The following is a 22,832-nucleotide window of genomic DNA, read 5'->3' as shown; positions in this document are numbered from 1 at the left end:
AATGATCTTAGCATTCTCGCTCATACTAATCTTTGTCTCGGTTATACCTGTGCTTGTTGCATTTCATATTTGAATAGTAATGGCTGTTTCTTTTATTAAAATGTGAAAGTGGTGATATTAACCCCTTAACACCCATCATTGCAAATTGACGTCCAAATGTGTATAAATATATTAGAGGTGGGCATAGATACATTTTTAAAATTTAGATTAATCTCACTGTAGTCTTGGAATGAATCCAGATTAAAATGGGTCATTTGTATTCTGCCAAAGGGATTCATTAATCAGAATCAGAATTACTTTATTAATCCCTTTCAGGAAATGTTTTTCTTGCAGTGCAACCATTTACAGAAGAAGGAAAAACCAGATTGTAAGTACAAATAACATATAAGAATAAAATAACATAAGGATATGAATAAAATAAGGATAAGAATAAAATAAGATAAGGGCAAGAGTAAAACACAATAAGGATGATATGTGTATGCTACCTAAATAATAAGTAAGTCTTTGAACAGGTTTCTCAAATCAGATGGTGCATTAGACCAGGTGTTAGGAAACCAGATTGTGTGGGTTGTTTGTGTGTTTTTCTCTCCCTCCACCACCAGGTGGTGCCCTGTTCTCGTTGCCCTTCCTGCACACCTGTGGCTCGTTGGTTCATCACCGAAGAGTATTTGAGCTGTGGACTGTCACTACCTCTACGCCAGAGTGTTTTTCAGTTTTGGGAACTCTAGCCAAGCTGAGTTTAGCTGAGTCTAATCTGAGCCTTTGTTTCTCTGAGTCTAACTTTGTTTTTTGTCAAATGAAACATTTGAACTGAGCGTTCTACCAGAGGGTAAGAACACAGTTGGAGGGAAGTGGGTATAAACACTCAAAAAAAATGAAGGAAAAGAGATTTTCAAAGTTAAGTAGCAAAAGGCTACAGCCAAACAGAAGGTATAGACTACCATGAGACTGTTAGGATAATTATCATTGAAGATGTTTGAGTTTATTACACCTTGGTATTGGCTGCCTGTTGCGTGTCAGAACTGATGTTTTCCACAATAGTTTATCTGGTTAAGACGGTTCCTCTGTCGGGATTAGAGACTGACATTTTTTCGGGAATCCCACGGGTCACGGGATTCTCGTGGGATTCCCGTGGGATGGGAGTCAGTATTAGTAACGATCACGTGATTGGGACGGTACAGGATTAAACATTTACGGGAGCAGACGGGAGCGGGAGCAAACCAATAGTAACTTAAAAAAACGAGGATCGATGCCAAAAAATAAAATAAAATAGAAAGAAAAAGAATCCAGTACTGGCGCCACCATTTTGTAGTTTTTTTCCTTGAAGCCTACACTATAATTGTCATGATGGGTTTAGTGAGAGGCCCAAGATGCAGAACACAATGGACTCAGGGGAAAAGTTAACAAGTTTATTGTAACACAAGCACGTAGTAAATGTACAGTTTGCTGGTTCAGGCCTGGGGACTGGTTCACTGGAGTCTGTGAAGGAGACAGTTCAGTTAGCGTTGGTTTGGTTGGAATTGATCTTGAGAGATTCAGGTTTGTACCTTGAGGTGCGTAGAAGAGACTTTGGGAGAGGAACTGTTGGGTCCGGAGATGGTTTGGTTCAGCAGAGTCCGATAACTGTTTCAGCGTCTTACTTCTAGTGAGGGTGTTGACCTTGGTTTGAGTTCCCAGCTCAAAATCCAGAACTGCTTGGAAATCCAGAAGAGAGTCTTCAGGTTTGGCTCAGAGGGCAGGCTCGGCAGGTTAAGCTCTTCCAGAGCTTCACAGGAGAAAAACAGGTAACCTGGAAGCAGAGACAAAAGGGTTAGAATCCAAACTGGACTCAGAGATAGCAAAGTTCTCAGGAGGTTCTAGGCTTAGGTGCTAACCAAACTGATTAAACACTGCGGCGTCGAGGCAAGGTCTGAAGACAGCTTAAGTACTGTGGTCCTCCTGATGAGATGATCAGTCACAGGTGTGCAGGCAGCTCAGCTCAGGAGGATCCACGGCGGACTCTGCTGGAGGAAGGTGGAACTTCTCCAGCTCCCAACAATAATGCAAGTCAAACAAACTACACAACCCAAAAACCAACAGTGCTTCCGCTGAGTTTTTCACCCGCGCTGAAAAACAACAATGAAGGGATCAACAGTTAGTGGCGAACTCGACTTCGAAAAGTTTGAAAAAAGTGAAATCTTATTGAAGACAACAAGAATGGGAGTGGTGCAGGAGCGGGAGTCATTCTGAATGGGAGCGGGATGGGAGGGGGAGTAATTTCACCAGGAGTGGGACGGGACAGGATTTAGATTTCTACTCTGGCCCGGGATCGGGACAGGACACAATTTTTTTCTGTGGGAGTGGGACGGGACAGGAGTGAAAATCTACTCCCGTGTCAGTCTCTAGTCTGGATATACAGTTATAATCTTTATTCTGCACATGGCAAATATTTGAGAATGGAATGAGAGCGGTGTCCTTCAGCTAAGAACAAAATGTAATATTTTGATAAGGATGGAGCCATGATGTCTACTCCTCTGCTAACATGTATGATATAAAATGTGATGATGTATAAAATGCCTTTTTAACTTTTAATAGGGGCTACTTCCTGAGAAGTGAGCCCGGAGGTGAGCAGCTGCCTTCTGTAAACTCTAAGCAATTTCTCTGATCTGATTAAGATTACAATTTCTATCAGACTTTATTGTCATGTCTCCTGGTTGTTTAATACATATAAGTTATGAAGTGTTATTTAAAGAGTTTGTCCTGAGTGATCTCTTTTCAGGAAAAAGAACCACAGAAAAAAGTGTGTCAAGGTGCATACACAGAGCCTATATTTAACAAAACTTTTACTCCAACAGCTAACATGACATCAGTGCGAGCATTAAAGGGAAATGCCGTTTTTTTTTACATTGGGCCCTTGATTTTACGTTATTACATCATGTTCTACTCACCCTTATGAGTTTGTATCATTTGGAACTGTTCTGAAGATATTCCTTTAGGTTATATCTAAGTAACGTCTTCCTATGGGCAAACAATATGAAGGCACAAACTAAACTGTTCATAATTTATTCTTTATAGTACGCCAGCATTCATGACATGTAGGCGATTCCCTGTCCCCCAGACATTTTTGGTTATATTTTTTATATTTATTTTTTTTTTAAACAAAGTGGAGTGTGTATGACGTCATCCGCGTGTTCCGGCTACTATTCATTCATCCTGTCCGCTGAACTGCTGCTAGTTTTACTCACATCCCTGAAAGATGTCTAGTGCTACTACCACAGATGATCTCGCTCTCAAAACGCAATTAAACGATTCAGATTAGCTACCCGGATGAATAGAAGGGGTAGAGCGTAGCCGCCTGTGGCCTGGGCTGCCTGTCACAACTCCAGTCCGGCGCGCGGATGACACATAGCAGTTCAGAAAAACCTTAAAGTACATCAGATGATTGTCAAAACAGCTTATTTACATGCTCCAATTGAGGAAGAAATTTACTTGGAAGAGCGTGAGGGGTTTGAACAATAACCATAAACAGGAGAGAAATTTGTGTATAAATTAAAGAAATCCCTGTATGGATTAATACAATTAGGGAGAAAGTGGTACAAACTCATGAACGATCATCTTGAACTCAACAACTTGGAAAGGAACCCAGTTGATCATTGTGTGCACAAAAACCCGACAGAAAATGACACAGTTATCGTGCTCATCAGGGTGGATGACTTGATCATTGCTGCTAGCAGGATTGAGACTTTGGACGGTTTCAAAGGAACAATGAAATCAAAGTTTAACATGAAGAACTTAGGCAACATATCACATTTTTTAGGCATACATTTTGAGCAAGAAGATCATATAAAATTGAGCCAAAAGACATACATCCTAAAAATGTTGGAAAAATATGGAATGTTGGACCGCAAACCAAGACTTGATCACAAAGAAATCGTGAGTGCAATGAAACAAAAATAATGAATCCTACAAACTATCGAGAGATAATAGGTAGTCTGATTTATGCGGTGACATGCACCAGACCAGACATCAGTTGGATAGTGAGCAAACTTTCACAGACATTAACTAAACCTACGACAGAGGATCTAGTGAATGAAAAACATTTTTTGAGGTATCTAAAAAGTACTTGTGACTCTGAACTAAGTGTCAGGAAAAACATTGAGGGCTTGAACCTTATAGCCTACAGTGACTCTGACTGGACATCCTCAGTAGAGGACAGACGCAAAACCACAGGTTATTGTTTCAGTTTAATGCCAAAAAGTCAAGCCATTTCTTGAAATCCAAGAAACAACCAACTTTGGCTCTTTCCACATGTGAGGCTGAGTACATTGGGTAACAGCTACTACACAAGAAAGTCTATACTTATGCAAATATATGGCTATTATTTGCATTATTTTGCCAATTGTCTGGCATACTGCCACATATGAAAACTTTTAGAGCTTTAGTTCACTTAGCAATCAGTCTACGCACAAACATTAAGCCACAGGTGAGCTGTTTATATGGAGGACAATGGAGGAAGCAAGAAGAGTGAGAATTAGAGGAGGCCGGGGAAGAGGACGTGGAAACAGAACATGCTCGAAAACCTTTAAATTAGATGCAATTTAAAAAAACACACACACACAAAAAAACAATAATTGTTGGGCAACATTCTTCTGTCATGATGTAAAAGTATTTTTGTCATAAACACATGATGCTGGTTTTTCTTCCATGACCATCTCTGTCCAAATTCCTATAAAAAAAAAATGTGTTACAGTTTTCTTCTGAATGTTAAAACCCTGTCCAGGATTTTTAGAGCCTGATTTCTAAAACTATTAATACTTATAGCAAAACCACTTACTCAGTTTGCAAAACTAAAAACACAATCACTGTTTTGCACTCAGTTTGCAATCTGGTAACACACAGTTTGCCAAATTGTAGGTGCAGTCCACTGCACAGCACTGTTTTTGCAGAACACAACTCAATGCTCCAAATAATCAACCCACTCCTAGCATAACTATACACATATATGACTATTTTTTGCATTATTCTGCCAACTGTGTGGCACACTGACACATACGAAAACTTTTAGATCATTAGTTTACTTAGCAATCAGTCTAAGCACAACAAATAAGCCAAAGGTGAGCTTTTTATGTGGAGGACAATGGAGGGAGCAAGAACAGGACGTGGAGGTGAAGAAATAGGAGGAGGAAGAAGAGGAAGAAATATAATTGCTGATTACAGAGCTACGCTAGTGGTGCATATAATCAACAGTGGTTTGACCCTAAGTGAAGCTGGCTAATGGGTTCAGCCTAACCTGAGCCACTACTCTGTAGCGAGCATTGTAAGGACATTTCAAAAGAAGAATCGGTAAGTACAGTCACTTTGCACTTTGTTTTGTAGCGCTGCCATACTCTAATAGGAAACAGCAACACCATCCATGTACATGTTACTTTATAGAATTGCTAGAGGTCCAGATGCTGGAGGCTGAGGAAGAATGTTCACTGCAGAACAAGAGGCTATGAGAAATACAGCAGTGCATAATTGAGGATGACACCACCTTCCAAACCAAACACAATGTGAGCATTTCTGTATTATTCCATCTACTTGCACACAACACAATACGAATGAAACAAATCTTGTTATGACAGAAAGTCAGGGTTAAAAAAAAAGTCCCACCAGTTTTTTTCTGTCTGATAGTAAAGACTTCCCTGATAGCTCACACCTCAGTGGACAGCAGCAGCTGAAACTCTATGTCTAACCATCCTTTATGTCAACTAAATAAAATAAAAGCCGAATGTACAGCCATGTAAATTGTTATGTAAAATGAATCTTTACGGCTATATTTTTCATATCAAAATATTAAAGGTAGAGTCTTCTCTTTTTTAGAGGGATAGGTCCTCTCCTACTTGAACGAGCTGAAAGCCACGCCTCCTATACAGTGCAGCCACCATACCGATTTTGACATATCATCCTTTTTGAGCACGTGATAATTTGATCCAGGTTAGTCCTGAGTTAATGCACTTAGCAGCAAACCCTGTGTAAATTAATTTAATCCACTTTAATTTATTTCTGTAGCACCAATTCACAGTACATCATTTCAAGGTACTTTACAGAGAGATCAATCAAATCAAGCAGTGGGATTGATAAAAGGTTGTATCTAAGGAAAACCACTGAATTGCATTGAGTCACTGACTTTGCAGGATTCAGTCCTCCTGAATGAGCATGTGGTGACAAAGTTTCTCTTGTTTTTCTCATTGACTCTACAAAAATCCCTCACACAGTGCATGCATGCAGCTGCAGTGGAGAGGAAAAACTCTCTTTTTACAGGAAGAAACCTCCAGCAGAACCAGGCTGAGTGTGAACGGAGTTGAGCTTCCTGTCTCCTCCCTATTAGCCCTCAATGGCCAATAAAAGGCCAGATATCCCTATTCCACCTGCACACACTCTTTAAAACTGAATTTAATTATTTTCTCTTCTTAAACTTAATTAAATCATCTATGAAATGTTATTAGATAGTGCCGGAGTTAAAAATTTTTACTTACCATGTCTCAAATCCTGTTCGTATGAGAGAGTTTCAGTATCACCTAGATTCAAAAGTTTTTCTTTGTTACATTTCTAACATATAACTGCTTTTACATCTGGAAGTAAGACCAAAAATGTAATTGTTTTCTATTTTGATGAAATTACAAATTTGTATTTTATTAAACAGCTTTCAATAATGCTGCCATAATAGTCTAATTTGATAAAGTATTATCAAATAAATGACAATAAAAAAAATGCAGTTTTAGAAGTTCTATATGGTTTACTGCAGAAAAAAGCTTTATCCAGCAGAGGGCGCCAAATCGCAATATATTGATATATTCCTCAGCTAAGATCTGTCTTGCTCTGAGCTCAATAGTACAAAACTGGTCAGGAACAAATTTTCCTGTCCTCTGTTTCTGCTGTCAGTCATTTCACACATCTAGAAATATATGTTCGATGTTAACACTTGGATATCTGGAAATCCAAAGTGCTTTATTTTTATTTTCTTTATGAAATATATCTGAATTGGTGATTTTTAATCAGAGTTTACAGTATTATGGAGGTCTGAAATATGATTTAATCCTTGTCAAACTTCATTTATAAACATCTATGTTTATTTAAGGTAGGAGGAAGGTCATTTCAGAAATCAATTCACGTGAATAAAAAATATTTAGTTTGTAATGCTAAGAGTTATATTCAAGATATCTCAAATGTTAGTTTTGGATGGAAAGAAAGTCATTTGCAATTTCAGATATGTTAATTTTGATCAGGAAGAAATGTATTTCAGGTATTAGAAATACATATTCCCTGAGGGACGACCTGAAAGGACGGCTGCCTGTTGACTCATTAATTCACAGCTACTGATAATCCCAGAAGTCCCTGCAATTCTGATACCACTGTTTTACCTACAAAGCTGCTAAAGTCCAGATCCCTAATCAATTGTCTTTGCTTGGTTTTGCTCGAAATAAAATCATTTATCTGTTCTTTACTTTCTGCCTGGGTTTCTCTATCATATATTTTACATGATACGTTCATTAATGACGTTCTGTGAGACTTAATTTGTTTATGATTTACATCTGAAAAAATAGATAACAATTTTCATGTCTAGGTTTTTTGACAATCATTAGTATCTTTGTATTCATACTATCATTTCTAGAGGTTCAATGATTTTGTTGACTTTAAAACATGGATTCCCCCCCCCCCCCCCCCCCCCCCCCCCCATTAGTTTCCCTCTTGATCAGAGAAAAGTAAAAAAAAATATGCTTGCAAAAAAAAAAAAAAAAACCTTTACAAAGTTAACTTCTGTTTCCAGTCGGTGGGATAGGTATTAAAACTAGGAAAAAATGTAAAAACTGAACAATTCCAGTAAAATTACAAGGTTGAAACCATTTCTGACTGATTCTCGGTTATCAACTCTACGCTTTGGCATTTGGCATCTATTACAAAGCACAACTTCACATAACCTCTCAGAAATTGCTAACTTATGTTGCACTTAAATGTTTACTGAACCTGCTTGAATATGGCTTTAATTTTCAAAGTTAAAAGAACGATTTAGTGAGTCAAACTGCCATCCAGCGAAGCAGACATAAAACGACAGTCTTAATGACATAAAAACGTCAGCACTTCAGAGGTTATACACTGAAAAAAATATAGCAACCGCTTTTGGCATTTACTGTAAAGTGCCTTGAGATGACGTGTGTTGTGAAATAGCACTATATAAATAAAACTGGATTAAATCAATTTGAGAAAATCATCCTTGGTTTAAGGTAGCTGCCTAAGAGATGAAGAGCATCCTGGTTTATTGTCCAGAGTAAAAAGTCTTCGGCTGCACAAATACACAGAAAGTGATGTACAGTGATGGGACTAACGGCGTTGAAACTAACGGCGTTACTAACGCCGTTACCTTGTTTTAGTAACGAGTAATCTAACTAACTACTTTGACTGTAACTATAACGCAGTTACCATTGCAGGCACCCCGTTACTGCGCGTTACTCAGGTCGCACAATGAACCTTTTTTCATGATAGGACTCGTGCGCAGCTGCGTGAAGCTGACACCCCACCCACGTCAAAAAACTCTGCAAATAGACTGAATGGTTAGTGCAACGTTAGTGCAGATTTGTGCAGAAAAAAATATTGTTTGTGCTACTTTTGTTTAAGAGATATTAAAGATTATTTTTTAGGTCATCCAGAGGTGCGCGCCTTGTCACGAGAGAGGGGAGGATGAGATTCCGTCTGTCAGTTGGGTAGGTGGGTGTTTCTGCTGGTGGGTGTTAACGTACAGCACACACAGAGAGATGGAGAGTGATGATGACTCCAGCAGCAAAACAGCGTTTTCCACATGGAAATACCGGTGTTATGTAGAGCTGCGTTTCCCCATCACATAACAGTTTCCTCTGCATCTCCACACAGCGCAGGCGGCACGAGTCACCGCGCAAGCGGCAGGAAACGCGCATGCTCGCTAAAGGCGCGCAACAGTCGCTCTGTGCTCGCGCCACAGGAGAACTATGGAGAGCGTGAACGATCAAATGAACCTGACAACAGCCAGAAATGATAGCCTATATGGAGAAAGGGAGAAATCTGGATGGATGGATGGATGGATGGATGGATGGATGCTCTGCCTTCTCAACCTACTGTATTTTTTATTTTAAACATTATTTGATGGCCTTTGTGGCAGGGATGGAGATCCATATTTTATGTCACACACAGAGTATACATCTAGATAGATAGATAGATAGATAGATAGATAGATAGATAGATAGATAGATAGATAGATAGATAGATAGATAGATAGATAGATAGATAGATAGATAGATAGATAGATAGATAGATAGATAGATAGATAGATAGATAGATAGATAGATAGATGTTGCAGTATCTATAACAACCCGAACACACAGGATTTCAGAATTAGACATCCCCAGTTATTAATTTCATATACTCACGGGATCTGAATGTCCTGTTATAAAACTTCACATCGCGTTCCCCCCTGATGTCATTTACGTTGAGTTGCAATAAATGCTAAACTGTCTGCAGGTTCTTGTCTTTGTCGTCCGCTCTATTCAGCTGGCTTTGGAAACACACGGCGAGAAGGTGGGGGCCGGGTGGTGAGGGTTACGGGGGCGAGAAACGCAAAAGTAACGCAATAGTTACTTTTACTAGTAACTAGTTACTTTTATTGTGGAGTAACTCAGTTAGTAACTCAGTTACTTTTTGGGAGAAGTAACTAGTAACTATAACTAATTACTTTTTCAAAGTAACGTGCCCAACACTGGTGATGTATGATGTCAATACATCAATGAATAGGTTTTGATCATTGGAAGAAGCTTAAAAAATGTGAGTTTATGCTTTAAGAAGACTTTGAAGCATCAACTTAAACCCATAAGTTTCCTTTTTTTCCCTGTCTGAACCACATTCTAAGAGATTTATCCATTTCTGTCTGTCGTACAAGAAGAAGCAGACAGTTATAAGAGTACTGCCCAAAACACAGCACCAATGCTTCTTTTTCAGTGTGATTCTACATCTAGTTAAGGTATTTATATTCTGTGGGTACCTGTGTAGTTTATTTGAGATATTTAAAATAAGAAGAGTGTCTGTTTTCTATTTATCACCTCTGTCCTATCAGCTCAGTGAGTTTGAAGGATGTAAATACCTGCCTGAATAAATTAAAAGAACTCCCCAACTGAATAAAAGGGTTTGTGCTCTAGTTGATGACTACACGTCTTCATAAACCAGTGGTTCAAAAACTACTGCCAACCAGCCTTTCAACAGTTGAAAAAAGAAAAATGAAGTATATCAAATAGAATATAGCAATTTATACAATTTCCTTCAAATAAAAACTACCAATTTCAACGTATGGTAATCATACACTTATTTCATTGTGTAACAAAATTAAATGTTGCGACCAATACATAAAAAAAAAAATCTAAATGACTAATTTATTTGTCTCCTTCAAGCACCCCTGCAATAACACTGCCACTACCATCCCCAATCTGAGAAACACTGTCTAAAATAATGAAACATCTGCGAACCAGCCCTTGTTTATATAAAAGCAAGACTTCTTGTTCGCCTTGAGCAGTTCAAGCTGCAAAAACCCAGCATCGGAGGCTCACTTTATGTGATTATTCAGTAAGGCTTTGCTGAAGGTGTGACAGATGTTCCAGTGTGGCTTAAATTGCCTTTTGATTGTGTGCAATAGTGCAGAACAGATGAAGACTTAACGATATCAGGCAGATCATGTTAACAATAACCTTTCATTGAATTGGGTCATGCTTTCAAAACTCAATGAAGGAAAATTTTCCGAAACAATTTGGTGGCAAAGACATGGATAATGAAAACAGAGCTGTGACAAAGAGTCTATTTTAAAGAAAGATCATCCGTCCATGAAAGAGAAGCAACTTTGTAATATACATCATTCATAATTTAGGATTTTTTGGGACAAAAACAAATCAAGCATGATCACAGTACTATGTTGTCTTAGAACACACAGAGAGATACATGTTTCCCTGTACGAAACACTGACATGAATCATGGTTAAAATCAGGTTTGCTTTTCAATAATTAATTAAAGTTAAAACATTTTTAGATAAACTAGTGAAGCTAAATTAAAGTAAGCTACTTTTTACACAAAGGAGAAGAAAAAAACATATAGTTTGACATGGATTTTATTTTTTTTTATCTTGATGAATTTGGAATGAGGTCAAATTGGTTTTAATATGATTTAGAACAACTCTAATGTGTCAAAGGCAGGAAAGAAGGATCCAATATTTAGGCAGTGGCATAATTCAAAGCGTTTTATTAAACACAGATTACAAAAGCAGTCTGTGAACATGCAGCGGCTGCAGGGGGTCACCGCCAATCACTGGAAACTCTGGTTAAACAGTTCAGTCCAGTGTCCAAAGAACGGGGATGGCGGGTGCTGCTAGAGGGTTTCAGACGTGGAAGGCTGCAGAGCTGATAGGAGACCGAAGACAAGCAGGCAAAACTATCAAGACAGGGGGCAGGCAGGTTCAAAGGTCAAAATGCAGAAATGGGTCAGGATAAGATAGTAAGAACATATGATTTGATTTGCTTAAATAGAAATCAATAAATGTCAGTTAATTGATTCTTAACCTTTTGTGATTATTATAATTAGCTGGCCAACTAGGGAGGACTCATCTTAAAGGACTCTGGTCATATTTTGTTACTCAAATGTGATGAGTATCTGAGGAACACAAACGTTGCCATTATATTAGTGTTTAAACCCTTAGTGAAATAAAGCTTTTTTTTTTAGCTTTATAAACAACAGCTCACAACATGTCAGCATGGCGTACCATGCAGCCAAACTTGTTAGCTTGTCTAAAACAACAGCAACCATACAAAATCATCAACAACCACTAAAAACCCAAATTGTTTAGCCAGAATCACTTTCTGTAACTTTGCCAGACCTGTACCTCCTGCTGATCTTCATTTGGAAAAAGCTGAGTTGTCTCTAGTATTCAGCGGCTTAGAAAGTCAGGCTTGCAGCAGGAGTTTTTTTGTTCTCATGTACCCCACTTCTCTGATCTCTGGTACCTCAAAGTTCCTGAAAACTCAGAGAAATTGCTGAGTCTGCTCAGTCAACAGTTTGCTTTTGCAGCAATTTGGTTCAGAAGTTAGCCAACAGTTACACTTACCATTTGATCAGTCTGCAGATTTTGGTCCTTGGCTTGTGGCCTTCCATGATGGTGAACCTCAGAATGGTTTAACGGCAAAAAAGTGATGCAGCTGCTTTGTCCCAAAACTCAAAGGGGGCCAGGATTATATGTCTCTGTTAGAATGACTTGTGAGAGGGGCTTTGCAAAAGTTGGAAATTGCATCTTCCTCATCGAATTATCAAGTATAAGATCTGCATGGATATTTGTTCCTAGTGTCCAAAATCAATATCATGGGTTATGGCCAAAAACCTGTATTCAAATATCAAGTGTAAAATCTATGAGGATTACAGAACATTATTCAGTGCTAAATATACGCAAAGCTGTAGCTTATCCATAAACAACTGACCAAAACATCCTTAGTGTATGAGTATGCTTGTGTATATAGGGTCTACAGGTCTCCTTCAGCAGGGACATATACTCAATATCAGGTGCTAGGGGATCCAGATTCATTTCAAAGAACCAAGAGCCAACACAACAATGGTCATAGCCCTAGATTTCCAAAGTTACCCCGGAGAACAGGGGCAAAGGTAGGGCAGCACCCACCTAAGATGGGCAGACAAATCCCCAGGGTCCAGACCCCAGCAATGGTTCTAAAACAGAGAGTGTTTACATTGTGAAGTGTTATTTAAAGAGTTTGTCCCGAGTGGTCTCTTCTCAGGAAATAATCAGGGAGAGAAAGCTTAAAGGTGAACACAGAGTTTTCCTTTACAGCAGAGGTGGGCAATTCCAGTTCCTGAGGGCCGCTATCCTGCAACTTTTAGATGTGTCTTTGGTTCAGCACACCTGAATCAAATAATTAGATGATTGAGAGGACTCTGGAGGAAGTGACTGTGTCGTGGAAACTGTCCTCCCAACGACTTAAAATTGATGCTAAGTCTTATAAAAATTCAAAGTTCTTAAAAAGCAGTAGAAAAGTCTTCAGACAATGTTAAAAAATTAGGCAGAGGCAACTGGGTCCAGGTCCGGAGAGTTTTATTTACAGAACACACATGAGCTGTCCACCGGTGAGCAACTGACTTACATGCAGAAAAAGGCCCTCTTTTATTCACTCCCGGGGCTTGGGGCTCTTTCATCTTGGTGGAAGACCCACCTCCAAACCATATTTTATATTTTTAATTGAAACCTTTCTTTAATCTATCAAAGCTTTTTCTTCACAAGTCATGGTGACATTTCTTGTAGATCATGATTACAATTAGTGCAGTTAAATCAAAAACACATCATAGTCTTAATCATCAATATGTCAAAACAATGTTTTCATCCAGTGTGACTTATGATCATAACATTACATCAAAAAAAGGTCAGCATAATTTTAAAACTCAAAGTCCCAGTAAAACATCACCTTTTGTGTGACCAGTACCGCACCGCATGCTTTGGAGATGACAACTCAATATATTACAATTAGTTCAGCTGAGCTGTGCAACCCTGAACAACCCATTCTCAATGTGTCTGTCTTACAAACAGGTCTCATTTCTGCACCCTGTTTTTATCAAAGCCTGAAATGGCCTTGGACTCCTTTCAATGTTTCTGTTCCCCGCTTATTCTCGGTGTTTCCCCACCCTGGTCTTATCTCTCAAACTTCAAGGCTGCACTCAAAGCTGCAGCTGCAGAGAGCTTACACACACACTGCTCTCTATCTCTCCACATTTGATGGAGCACACTCTTTTGGACTCTTTGACCTGTATAACATAAATGTATTTAGTGTAAAACATTTATTCAATATGTAAACATGTATCCAATATATTCTAATCATTGGTGCAGATTAATTTACTACATCAACTGCATACTAAGGAGGTAACCGAGCCATTTAATTCAGGTGTGTTGGAGCAAGGATGGATCTAAAAGTTGCAGGATTCCGGCCCCCAGGAACTGGAATTGCCCACCCCTGCTTTACAGCAACCAGCCCACAGGCTCCACTGGCAGCTGTTCATGTCCAAAGCAGACTCAAGCGTGGGCCCCGATACCTGAGCCCAAGGGGTGCACCAACCCCAGAGACCCAAGGGGGGGCAGGCCCAGCCCACCACACACCTAGAACCCAACAAAGCATCCAGCATCACACGAAGAGAAACACCAATGCACCAATAGACAGCGGGACCAGTTACCTGCAAAGAGCATAAGGAGAGTTTGTATTCTAAGCGTAGGAGTATATTTTCATTCACAATTATCAGATTTGAGCCTGTATTTTTATTTTTTATTCATAATTTCTTTTTAATTGTTATTTGAACACACATGCCTTAAGTTATACAGAAAAGGTAAATTACATATTACAAAAAAATTACAAATCCAGCATTACAGGCAAGGTACTACAAGACAAATATCTCTCCATACATATCAGTAATTCAATTTTCATAAAAGATAGTAACTGATCAAGAAACCCAGGGTGTAAAGTCAGTGAAACTGGTTTATTTTAAATTCATTATACAAATATAATAATGCAGAGCAATTTTAACTCATTAAGCTCTAATATTGTCATCAATAGGTTAACAGTAACACCAAAGAGAATATTTTTATATTACAGAGAACATAAAAAAGGACAGTAAAAAAAATGGAAGAAACAAAAAATCTAATTGTTAGATACAGTTAGAATCTTTTAAAATATATTTCACAATATTGACAAGACAAGTTTAACTCTATGGTATCTCTCAGTGTATTTTCCAGATGCAGAAACAATCTACATGAATTTATTAACTTCTTTAGCATTTTTTTATTGCCGCTTTTTCACTCACTTAAATCATGATAAGCTGTGAGTCAGTCCTACAAAGTTAGATAAGATAAGATAAACTTTTATGTTGCACAAAGGGAAATTTGTCTCGGCCACAGCAGTATACAGTTATAGCTGCAAATATAAAATAACAGACACAACACTAAAACAACAACAGATGAATTAAATGTTAATTTCCTTTCAAGCCATTTAAAAACAGGGTATCGCATGGTAAGGAGATGTAAGTCCTACACATTTCATCTAATTTTAATATTGATACCCTCTGTGGGAGGTGTTTCTCCATTTTTAGTTAAATCTTAGAATTTAGATTATTTACTTTGATACTTTAATTTATACTTTAGAATATAAATAGGTAGGTCTTTGGTAGCTCATTATGCACGTAGGTGGTCACATGTTTTTTTTTTTTTTACCAGTTCTCAGTTTTCAGCCAGTCAATCAATCAGTCAATCAATCAAAGAACAGGTGCAGGACTCAGAGTGAGAGCAATAGAAAAATCCTGGGAAGCCTGTAACCTGTTTGTCTGTACGGAGAATAAAGCACGCAAAGAACTGGATTTTTACCCTTTTTTTTTTAAATCTTTTTTTGGACTATGTAAGCCAAAATCCACAGTGCATCAAGTGGCTATTTGAGTTGAATTCACCTTTTGTTTTGATCACCTTTAAGTCTTATTTTTTATTTTATTTTTATTTTAGTTTTGTACAAATAGTCACTACATCTTCAAATGAAAGATGAAATTCTAGACTTTAAACAGGCACTGCAGAGTTTTCCAATAATACTGCCACCTGTGGCCAAAAAACAGAACTGCAGCACTCTTCTGCTCGTTCTTGTACTTTTTTCACCTTACCTAGAGTTTTTATCAGTGTCTGAGTTGAGCTGGGTGCTGGTCACTTCTTATTATTCACAAAACCCATCATGAAAATAACGCTTTGTTTGCTAGGGTTAACCCATTCAACTTGAAGTCACATCCTCCAAACTTCCAACCCAATGTAAATTTAGTCAAATAGGCTACAGGCTTAGAGATGCAGAACTGCTGAGGTGTCAGTCTGCTGATCAGCTGGTTTTAGTTGTAAAGGGTAAAATAAAAAGGCTATTATATATATCAAAAAGATATTTTTCTGTACAAAACTTACATAATGTCTCTATAAGTCTATAGCCACAGCACAACTAAAACTTGAATTAGGAAATAGAATGTTTCAGTATTCAAATACACGGGAAATTACCATCTTTCCATAAAAATTGTTAATGACCCAGATTGTGGTCTAAAAATTTTAACTGGTACCATCTTCCCTTATTTGGCTTATGATTACTTTATACACCTAAAAAATATATGAACTGGATAAAAAATAAAAACAAAAACAAGAGACTGCCTTTTTAAACTAGAGACTACGGCTGTATGCAATTCATTTAAATCTAGATCAATCTTTTTTTCTCTTTAAATCCTTGCTTTAATCCTTGCTGAGTGTTTTGGAATCTCTTATCAATTACTACATAAAAGTATCCTAAATTAATGAAATATCTATCATTGGCATCTGGATTGTGGAGTTTTTTTTCTCTTTTGGTTTTGTACAAAAAAAAAACATGTCATGGAAATTAAATTGTGTGCTTTTATCCTTTGTATGTGCATCATATGAACTGCCTGCAACATATCTTAAGCCTTATTTAGTTTGTTTAGCTTAGACATTTAGCTTTATAGCCATCAACTACTTATTATTTTGTTACTTGTTGCATTTAGTGGAAATGCATCACATTTATGTAAATCCATGCAGTTCCCCTTAAACTGGACAGAACATAGCAAAGTTGTTTTTTTCATAGATGTAGAAACCTGGGTAAAGTGCTTCAGTGAATCTCTTCTCAAAGGTAAACAGATGGGTCAATGTGTCAGAGGAGACTGTGTAGAAAGACAAAGTGCCTGCTGGCCAATCCAAATACACCCCAATTTTGTTGCATCCAGTAGGAAGACTCAATTGCTCATCCTTCCTAAAACCATGCCATGCACGGAGCACGTTGTCATTGACTCCAAAGTACCAGGAAACATCATTATACCCAAATCCAGTAGACTTACGATTTCCTTTCCTTGGATTGCTTTCATATGCAAGGCCTATGCCGAGATCTTTATTCTTTTCACTGCTCCACTTTACTTCAAAGTAATGACAGCCTCTTAGACCTTCCCGGCACAAAACTTGGGGATACCAATCAAATCTTTTCTCTGTTTTGGGATATTTTTCCCAGGATCCACTCGTTGCCTTCTTGTCTCCAGCAGAGAGAGTGAGGTAGCCATTCACAGTTTCTGGGTCCAAGGTGAGATCACAGGAGTCTGTGGGATACATATAGTCTGTTAATGCTTATCTTATTGACTCAACAGAAAAGGCAGATTTCTCACTTATTGAATATTCAAATTAATGTATATGATGTTTTTGTGCAAATGTACAGGATATTTCAGTGCAAAATTACTAAGGTTTAGCGTATGGTTTGATTTATGGTCATTTGAAGTTTTAGATAAAAACATTTGGACTTACACCACATTAGATCTTGTTTATCCGTTACATTTCTCACTCGAAGAATGGCAGGTTTTGCAAAGTCTTTGGTTTTCAAAACGCCTTTACTGTAATGGTAGATAGTTGCTCCTTTCAACCCCTGATTTGGCAGTGCTGTTACAAGAAAATGAAATCTGCCGCTGCTCCTAAGGCCTTTAGCTGTTTCTGCAATCATGTTTGCTTTCTCTTTGATGTTTTCTAAGACCTCATCTGAGAAGAACCACTGGTCTTTGGCAGGTGGAGTAACAAAGTTTTGAGTTTTTTTTAAATAACTGGCCATCTGGTCCATGTAGGCGTCACTCATTTCAATCGAGGTAAAAACAAAGCAGAGGGCATTTTCTACACTCAATACTTCTCTATCTAAGTCTGACTTCTCTGGGATGATCTTGATTCCCTTCATTATGTCCAAACAGGAGGCAATGACGTTGATTTCTCTGTCTAAATTATCAAGCCATATGTTTAAGTTTTTCTTGTTGAAGGGAGAGTTTTCCTGCTGATCTACGAAGTTTTCTAATGATTCCTCTTCTTCTTCTTCTTCTTCCCCTTCACGAATAAGGAGAATTTTCTCCTGCATGGTCTGTTGGACGGTTTTCATGTAATCTGCACAGAGATCCTGGAAAGATTTTAACGTTCTCTGAATCTGTGGAAATATCTTAATTTCTTCTCTTTCTTGAATTTCATTGCATCGCATTTGTATTTCTCTGATACCTTCCCAAACATTTTCAGCTTTTTTGAGTACAACATCAGAAATGCTTCCCTTCAGCTGAGCTGCAGATGAATCCAGGTTCTTCAGAGGAGACAGCCAGATTTTAACAGGAACTGATTTCTCTCCATCTTTTCCAAGAAGCCCTGGAAGGTTTCTGAAGGTTTCTGCTGCTTCTTCAAATGTTGTAGGATTCCTTTCCAGAATGAAATCTCCATAAAATTTACAGGAGACTTTTTCCATTACACTTTTTTCTGCCTCTCTGAGATTTCTGACCATGTTTCCCTTAGGATCCAGCTTTGGGATCTTCTTTATCAAGCTTTGCATGCTTCCCTCCATGCTGAGCAGACTGCTACTGTCTAACCTTTCACTGTCAAACACAAAGAAGGCATTCGCGCCATAAAGGATGCCTGTGACAACATGTGTTGCATGGCTATATTTGATGACATCTCTTGCTTGCAGTTTCTTGGCATCTTGGTGGTTCATGTCCAGTCGTTCATACGCTGTTGTTGCTTTGTAGTGAAGGATGACTCTGCTCTGGTTCCTGAACTCTTTCTTATCATTCAGATAGTTGGCAGATGCTCCAATATCAATTAGACCACTCAGAACACTGGCTGTGAGAGATTCATCAGCCTTTAGCAGGGAAGTCTTGGCTGCTATAGTGTCTGAAGCAATAGTGTCATAATCACTGCTGTTCTGGGTCTTTCTTATGGTGAATTTTTTAATTGTTTCTCTGTCCCACAAGTTGAAGTCTGCAGAAAGTAAGAAAAGTAATTAACTTTCATTATAATATACATTGTGTTTCTCTAGTGTTGAGGGTTTTATTTTAAACAGTTTGTAGAAATTCTATAAAGCCCCCCCCCCCCCCCCCCCCCCCCCACTGAGTTTTATAGGCAAAAACACCACATTTTTAAGAAAATCTATGTCATTAATCACTGCTGACTCTGACAATTTATTACCTCAAGATCTTACTAAAATTTTAAAGTCCTATTACATAAATGAACCAAGTCCTCTCAATTAACAATAAAAACTTGTCTTTACTCTGTAATTGTGTTGCCTTCGAGTGGTCTAGCCTCCTAGAAATGGCGGGCCAATCACAACGCAGAGATGTGTTTTAAATTTTTGGATGCAAAGTGGGCGGGGTTTTGAGGGCATGACGACAAAGCTGGGCGACGCTGCAGAAAGCACAAGGAAGATGGCAACAACTATTGAGGCATGCACTGCGGCAGCAGCAGCTTTCAATGGAGCACTCCATTGAAAGTTAAAAGTTCTACTTTCTGTTGTTCAATAAAAGTACGTTTTAAGATCATTTGAGGCGAGAATATTACACTTTAAAGCGTTACTATATGGTCCATTTACCGATTTAATGCGTAGTTAAAAAAATTATTTCCGAAGTTGAGAGGCCCGCGGCAACCAGCGGACCTCCAAGGATAACGGCAGCCAGGGCTAACTGTGGCCCGTCTGCAGCGGCCCTCATCTCTGCATTGTCGTGTGTGAAGGACCGCTGGCTCAGCTTTAGAATTTGTTTTGGAAGGATTAGACTTGGCGTTTTCTTTGAATAGTGAGCAGGAAGAGGTTCTACGCTCATTCATTTTTAAGAAGGACGTATTCGCCGTTTTACCGACAGGCTGTTTGTTTACACTCCCCCACCAGCTTTTCCGTCACACACACAGTCAGTTGCACTCATTGGTCAGAGCGTTTGCCACAGACATGGTTTCAAAAACAATGCGTTGTTCTCATCAACAGTCTTCCGATGTCTTATTCATTGGGGCCAGACTAAATTACACATTTAATCTCACATTTAGTCTGATTTATCAGGCTAAGTGAAACCACCAAAATTATGGCCAATAAAGTTCTAATAAACTGTTGCCAAAAACTGAACATTTTAATGTCAGTGGTATCTTCTCTGTTCATAACAAAGGGTTTGACATAGTAACTGAATATGTAAAGTATGTCAGACACCACTGATTGAGTCTACTCTCCTTTTCTCTGAAATATGATGGTGGAACATTTTGCGTCTAAGTATGTAGTTAAATTTTAAGAGCAGCAAATCACAATCTTATGTGATACAAATGACAAAAACATCCTTCCCTGTAGGAATAAGCTAAGGAATTAATAAACTCAAAGATATTATGATAATAATTTAATGTTACACTTTGAATTTGGTTAAAAATGACAAACAATGCTCCAGAAGACTTCATCTAGTTCACCAGAAGCTTCAAAGTTCAGCCAAACCAATGGAGAGATATTGATTGGTGTATAAGGAGTTTTCTTCTTATCCCACCTGCTAACAGTTGATCTTGACGAGCGTCATACAGCATTCCTATAGCGAAGGGCCGACCCAGGGCAGGTACGTGCATTTGATCGAAGTCCATCTCATCAACCTGAAAATAGTAGACAAACCTCAAAATACTTTTCGAAATTCTTTATAAAATAGGAATCTCAATAAAACTGTTTGAGATGGGTGTTTTGGTTGAAGTTTCTTCCAATAACTTTTGCTTTGTTGCATTTGGATGTTGAGATTTTTAAAACTAGTTGTTGGTCTCTGAAGCACTGAAGATATAATTGTTACTGGTCAAATATGGACCATTTGGAGCTGCTGTTCATAAGAGAAATATTCTGTATGGTATTACCAGAAACAGAACCAAGCCAGACGAGGAAGCATTTGCTTTTTATGTCCATCACCTTTGGAACAAACTACCTAAAAACCTGAGACATTCTAGAAAGATGTTCCGGTTAACTAAACCAAAAAATTAATTGCTTCTTTTAAGTTTCAACGAATATTTTTCCAGCTAATTTTTATGAAATACAAGTTTTACTGTTATAAATGTGATATATTTTTGCTTTATTGTCATTTTCTTTACCATTTATTAAATAAATGAATGTCTGTTTCATGAGAGCTGAACAATAAACTTGCCTGGCCTTGCCTCAAAACACAATTTGATAATTCACAGATCATACCACAGTCCTTGTTAAAACTTGTCTTTCCTCTCTTGTAGTTACTTACATCACTCACTTCTGCCTGTATTCTGGCACTAATACTGCAACATGTGACTCCACTATCATTTTTAAAGGAACACGTCTATCTCTTATCATCCCCTTCATTTTCAAAGTTCTTGAAGGTATCGTAAGGTAAAATTTACCCTAAACTAATTAGTTTTCAACCTCATTAGGCACCAAATTGTCCTGATAAATATTTTAAAAGCTCTCTTTCTCCTGCTAATTTATGTCTGTTTTCCATTCTAGTCTTTCTTGGTCTGAGTATGAGCTTCAATACATCAGTCATTCAATCCTATTTGAGAGACTATACCCACAGTTTGCATTTCCTGTACCCCTTCAGACTGGTTCAAATTATATATCTTAGGCACCATTTAGTTAATTCAAATTGAGTCTATTTATATTCCGTACTACCCAGTCTCCACAGATGTACGACAAGATTCTGTCCATGCCTTCAATCCCTCTGCTCCTTAACTTTGCTCTTTCATGTCCTGTGACCAACAAAACATCAGTTCTTACACAGTTAAAAAACCCAGTTCATTAGATTAACCTGTACCTTTACATAAGTAAACTGTATTATTATTATTGTTTTTCTCATTTTTAGTACTATTATTATCACTATAGCTTCTTAAAATAATTTTTTCAAGGATAATCCCCATGTGTGTCAATCCACAGAGAAGAAATAAACCCAGTTGATTAACCTGCAGAGTAAGTCAATAAAATTTTCTTGACTATAAATCATTTAAGTTTATTTAGATAGTATAAAATCACATCTCATTTCAAAATACTTTACTAAGTCAATCAAATCATCTCAGCAGATTGGTTCTCAGATATTCAGACATAGATTTCAATGCTTATTTATTTAACCTTCATTTCAGCAGGAAGTCCCTTGAGATAAAATCTATTTTTCGAGGGAGACTTAATGAGCATGAATAGATAGTGGATGGTCAATTGCAATGTGTTGTTGCCTTTACAGCAATCCCTCATACCAAACATGAAAGCAGGATTATTCTAAGGGTAATTTCTCCTAAAACAAGAAAACGATCCAACAAAACCTTGTGCACACAAAACCTGGAAACGAAAGGACTAGAAAACAACAAACGTATTAATATCGCAGCGTCTAAAACAAACAGTTTATACTGTATAGCTATATATTTTTTTCATTTTCAGATAATCTGTGAAGTCAGTTACCATTAGATTGTAGAAATATAACTCAGTAATCACCTTCATCAAGCAGGTTGGTAAAACGTTTTCAGTTTGTGTTTGTTAACTTACCTGACGAAGTTCAGCAGAACTTTTCTGAAGTTTTCTTAGCTTCTGTCAGCCCTAGGCTCTGCATCAGCCCTGGTGTAAATGATCTCCTCCCATCAGCACTCCAATAACCCCCCTCAGAGTCCCGCCCTCGAGTCCATAGCAGCAATGTAGCGAGACATCAACTGAACCAGATGCAGAAGATGAATTTGAGATATGAGTCTTTTAACCATTCAGACAACATTGCTGCTAAGCGTGACCAATTTCAGCACTCAGCAAAGAAAACATGAACTGAAAGCACGACTCAAATGGTCCTTTCACCATATTATTCAATAAAAAAAAATATATATCTATATTCAGTTATTTACAAGTTACAAAAAAGTACAATACCTTACATCTACATTTCAATTAAATTAAATTCAGTTTATTTATATAGCGCCAAATTCACCACACATGTCATCTCAAGGCACTTTACAGTTC

At 37.9% G+C, this 22,832-nt stretch overlaps 1 protein-coding gene across 1 annotated transcript; it reads right to left on the bottom strand.

The window, feature by feature from the left end:
* Positions 1-15,429: 15,429 nt before the first annotated feature.
* Positions 15,430-22,457, bottom strand: LOC119785467 (stonustoxin subunit beta-like). Its single transcript, XM_038288162.1, has 4 exons — positions 22,377-22,457; positions 20,389-20,488; positions 17,384-18,856; positions 15,430-17,181 (listed from the first exon to the last, which is right to left on the bottom strand). Exons 2-4 carry the CDS (start codon positions 20,477-20,479, stop codon positions 16,640-16,642), a joined length of 2,106 nt encoding a protein of 701 aa, XP_038144090.1. The 5' UTR covers positions 20,480-20,488; positions 22,377-22,457; the 3' UTR covers positions 15,430-16,639.
* Between the last annotated feature and the right edge of the window lie 375 nt (positions 22,458-22,832).

Source organism: Cyprinodon tularosa, unplaced genomic scaffold (assembly GCF_016077235.1).
Source record: "Cyprinodon tularosa strain WSP-4 unplaced genomic scaffold, ASM1607723v1 ctg25, whole genome shotgun sequence".
Lineage (NCBI taxonomy): Eukaryota > Metazoa > Chordata > Actinopteri > Cyprinodontiformes > Cyprinodontidae > Cyprinodon > Cyprinodon tularosa.
This window is presented reverse-complemented; position numbering and strand designations above follow the sequence as displayed.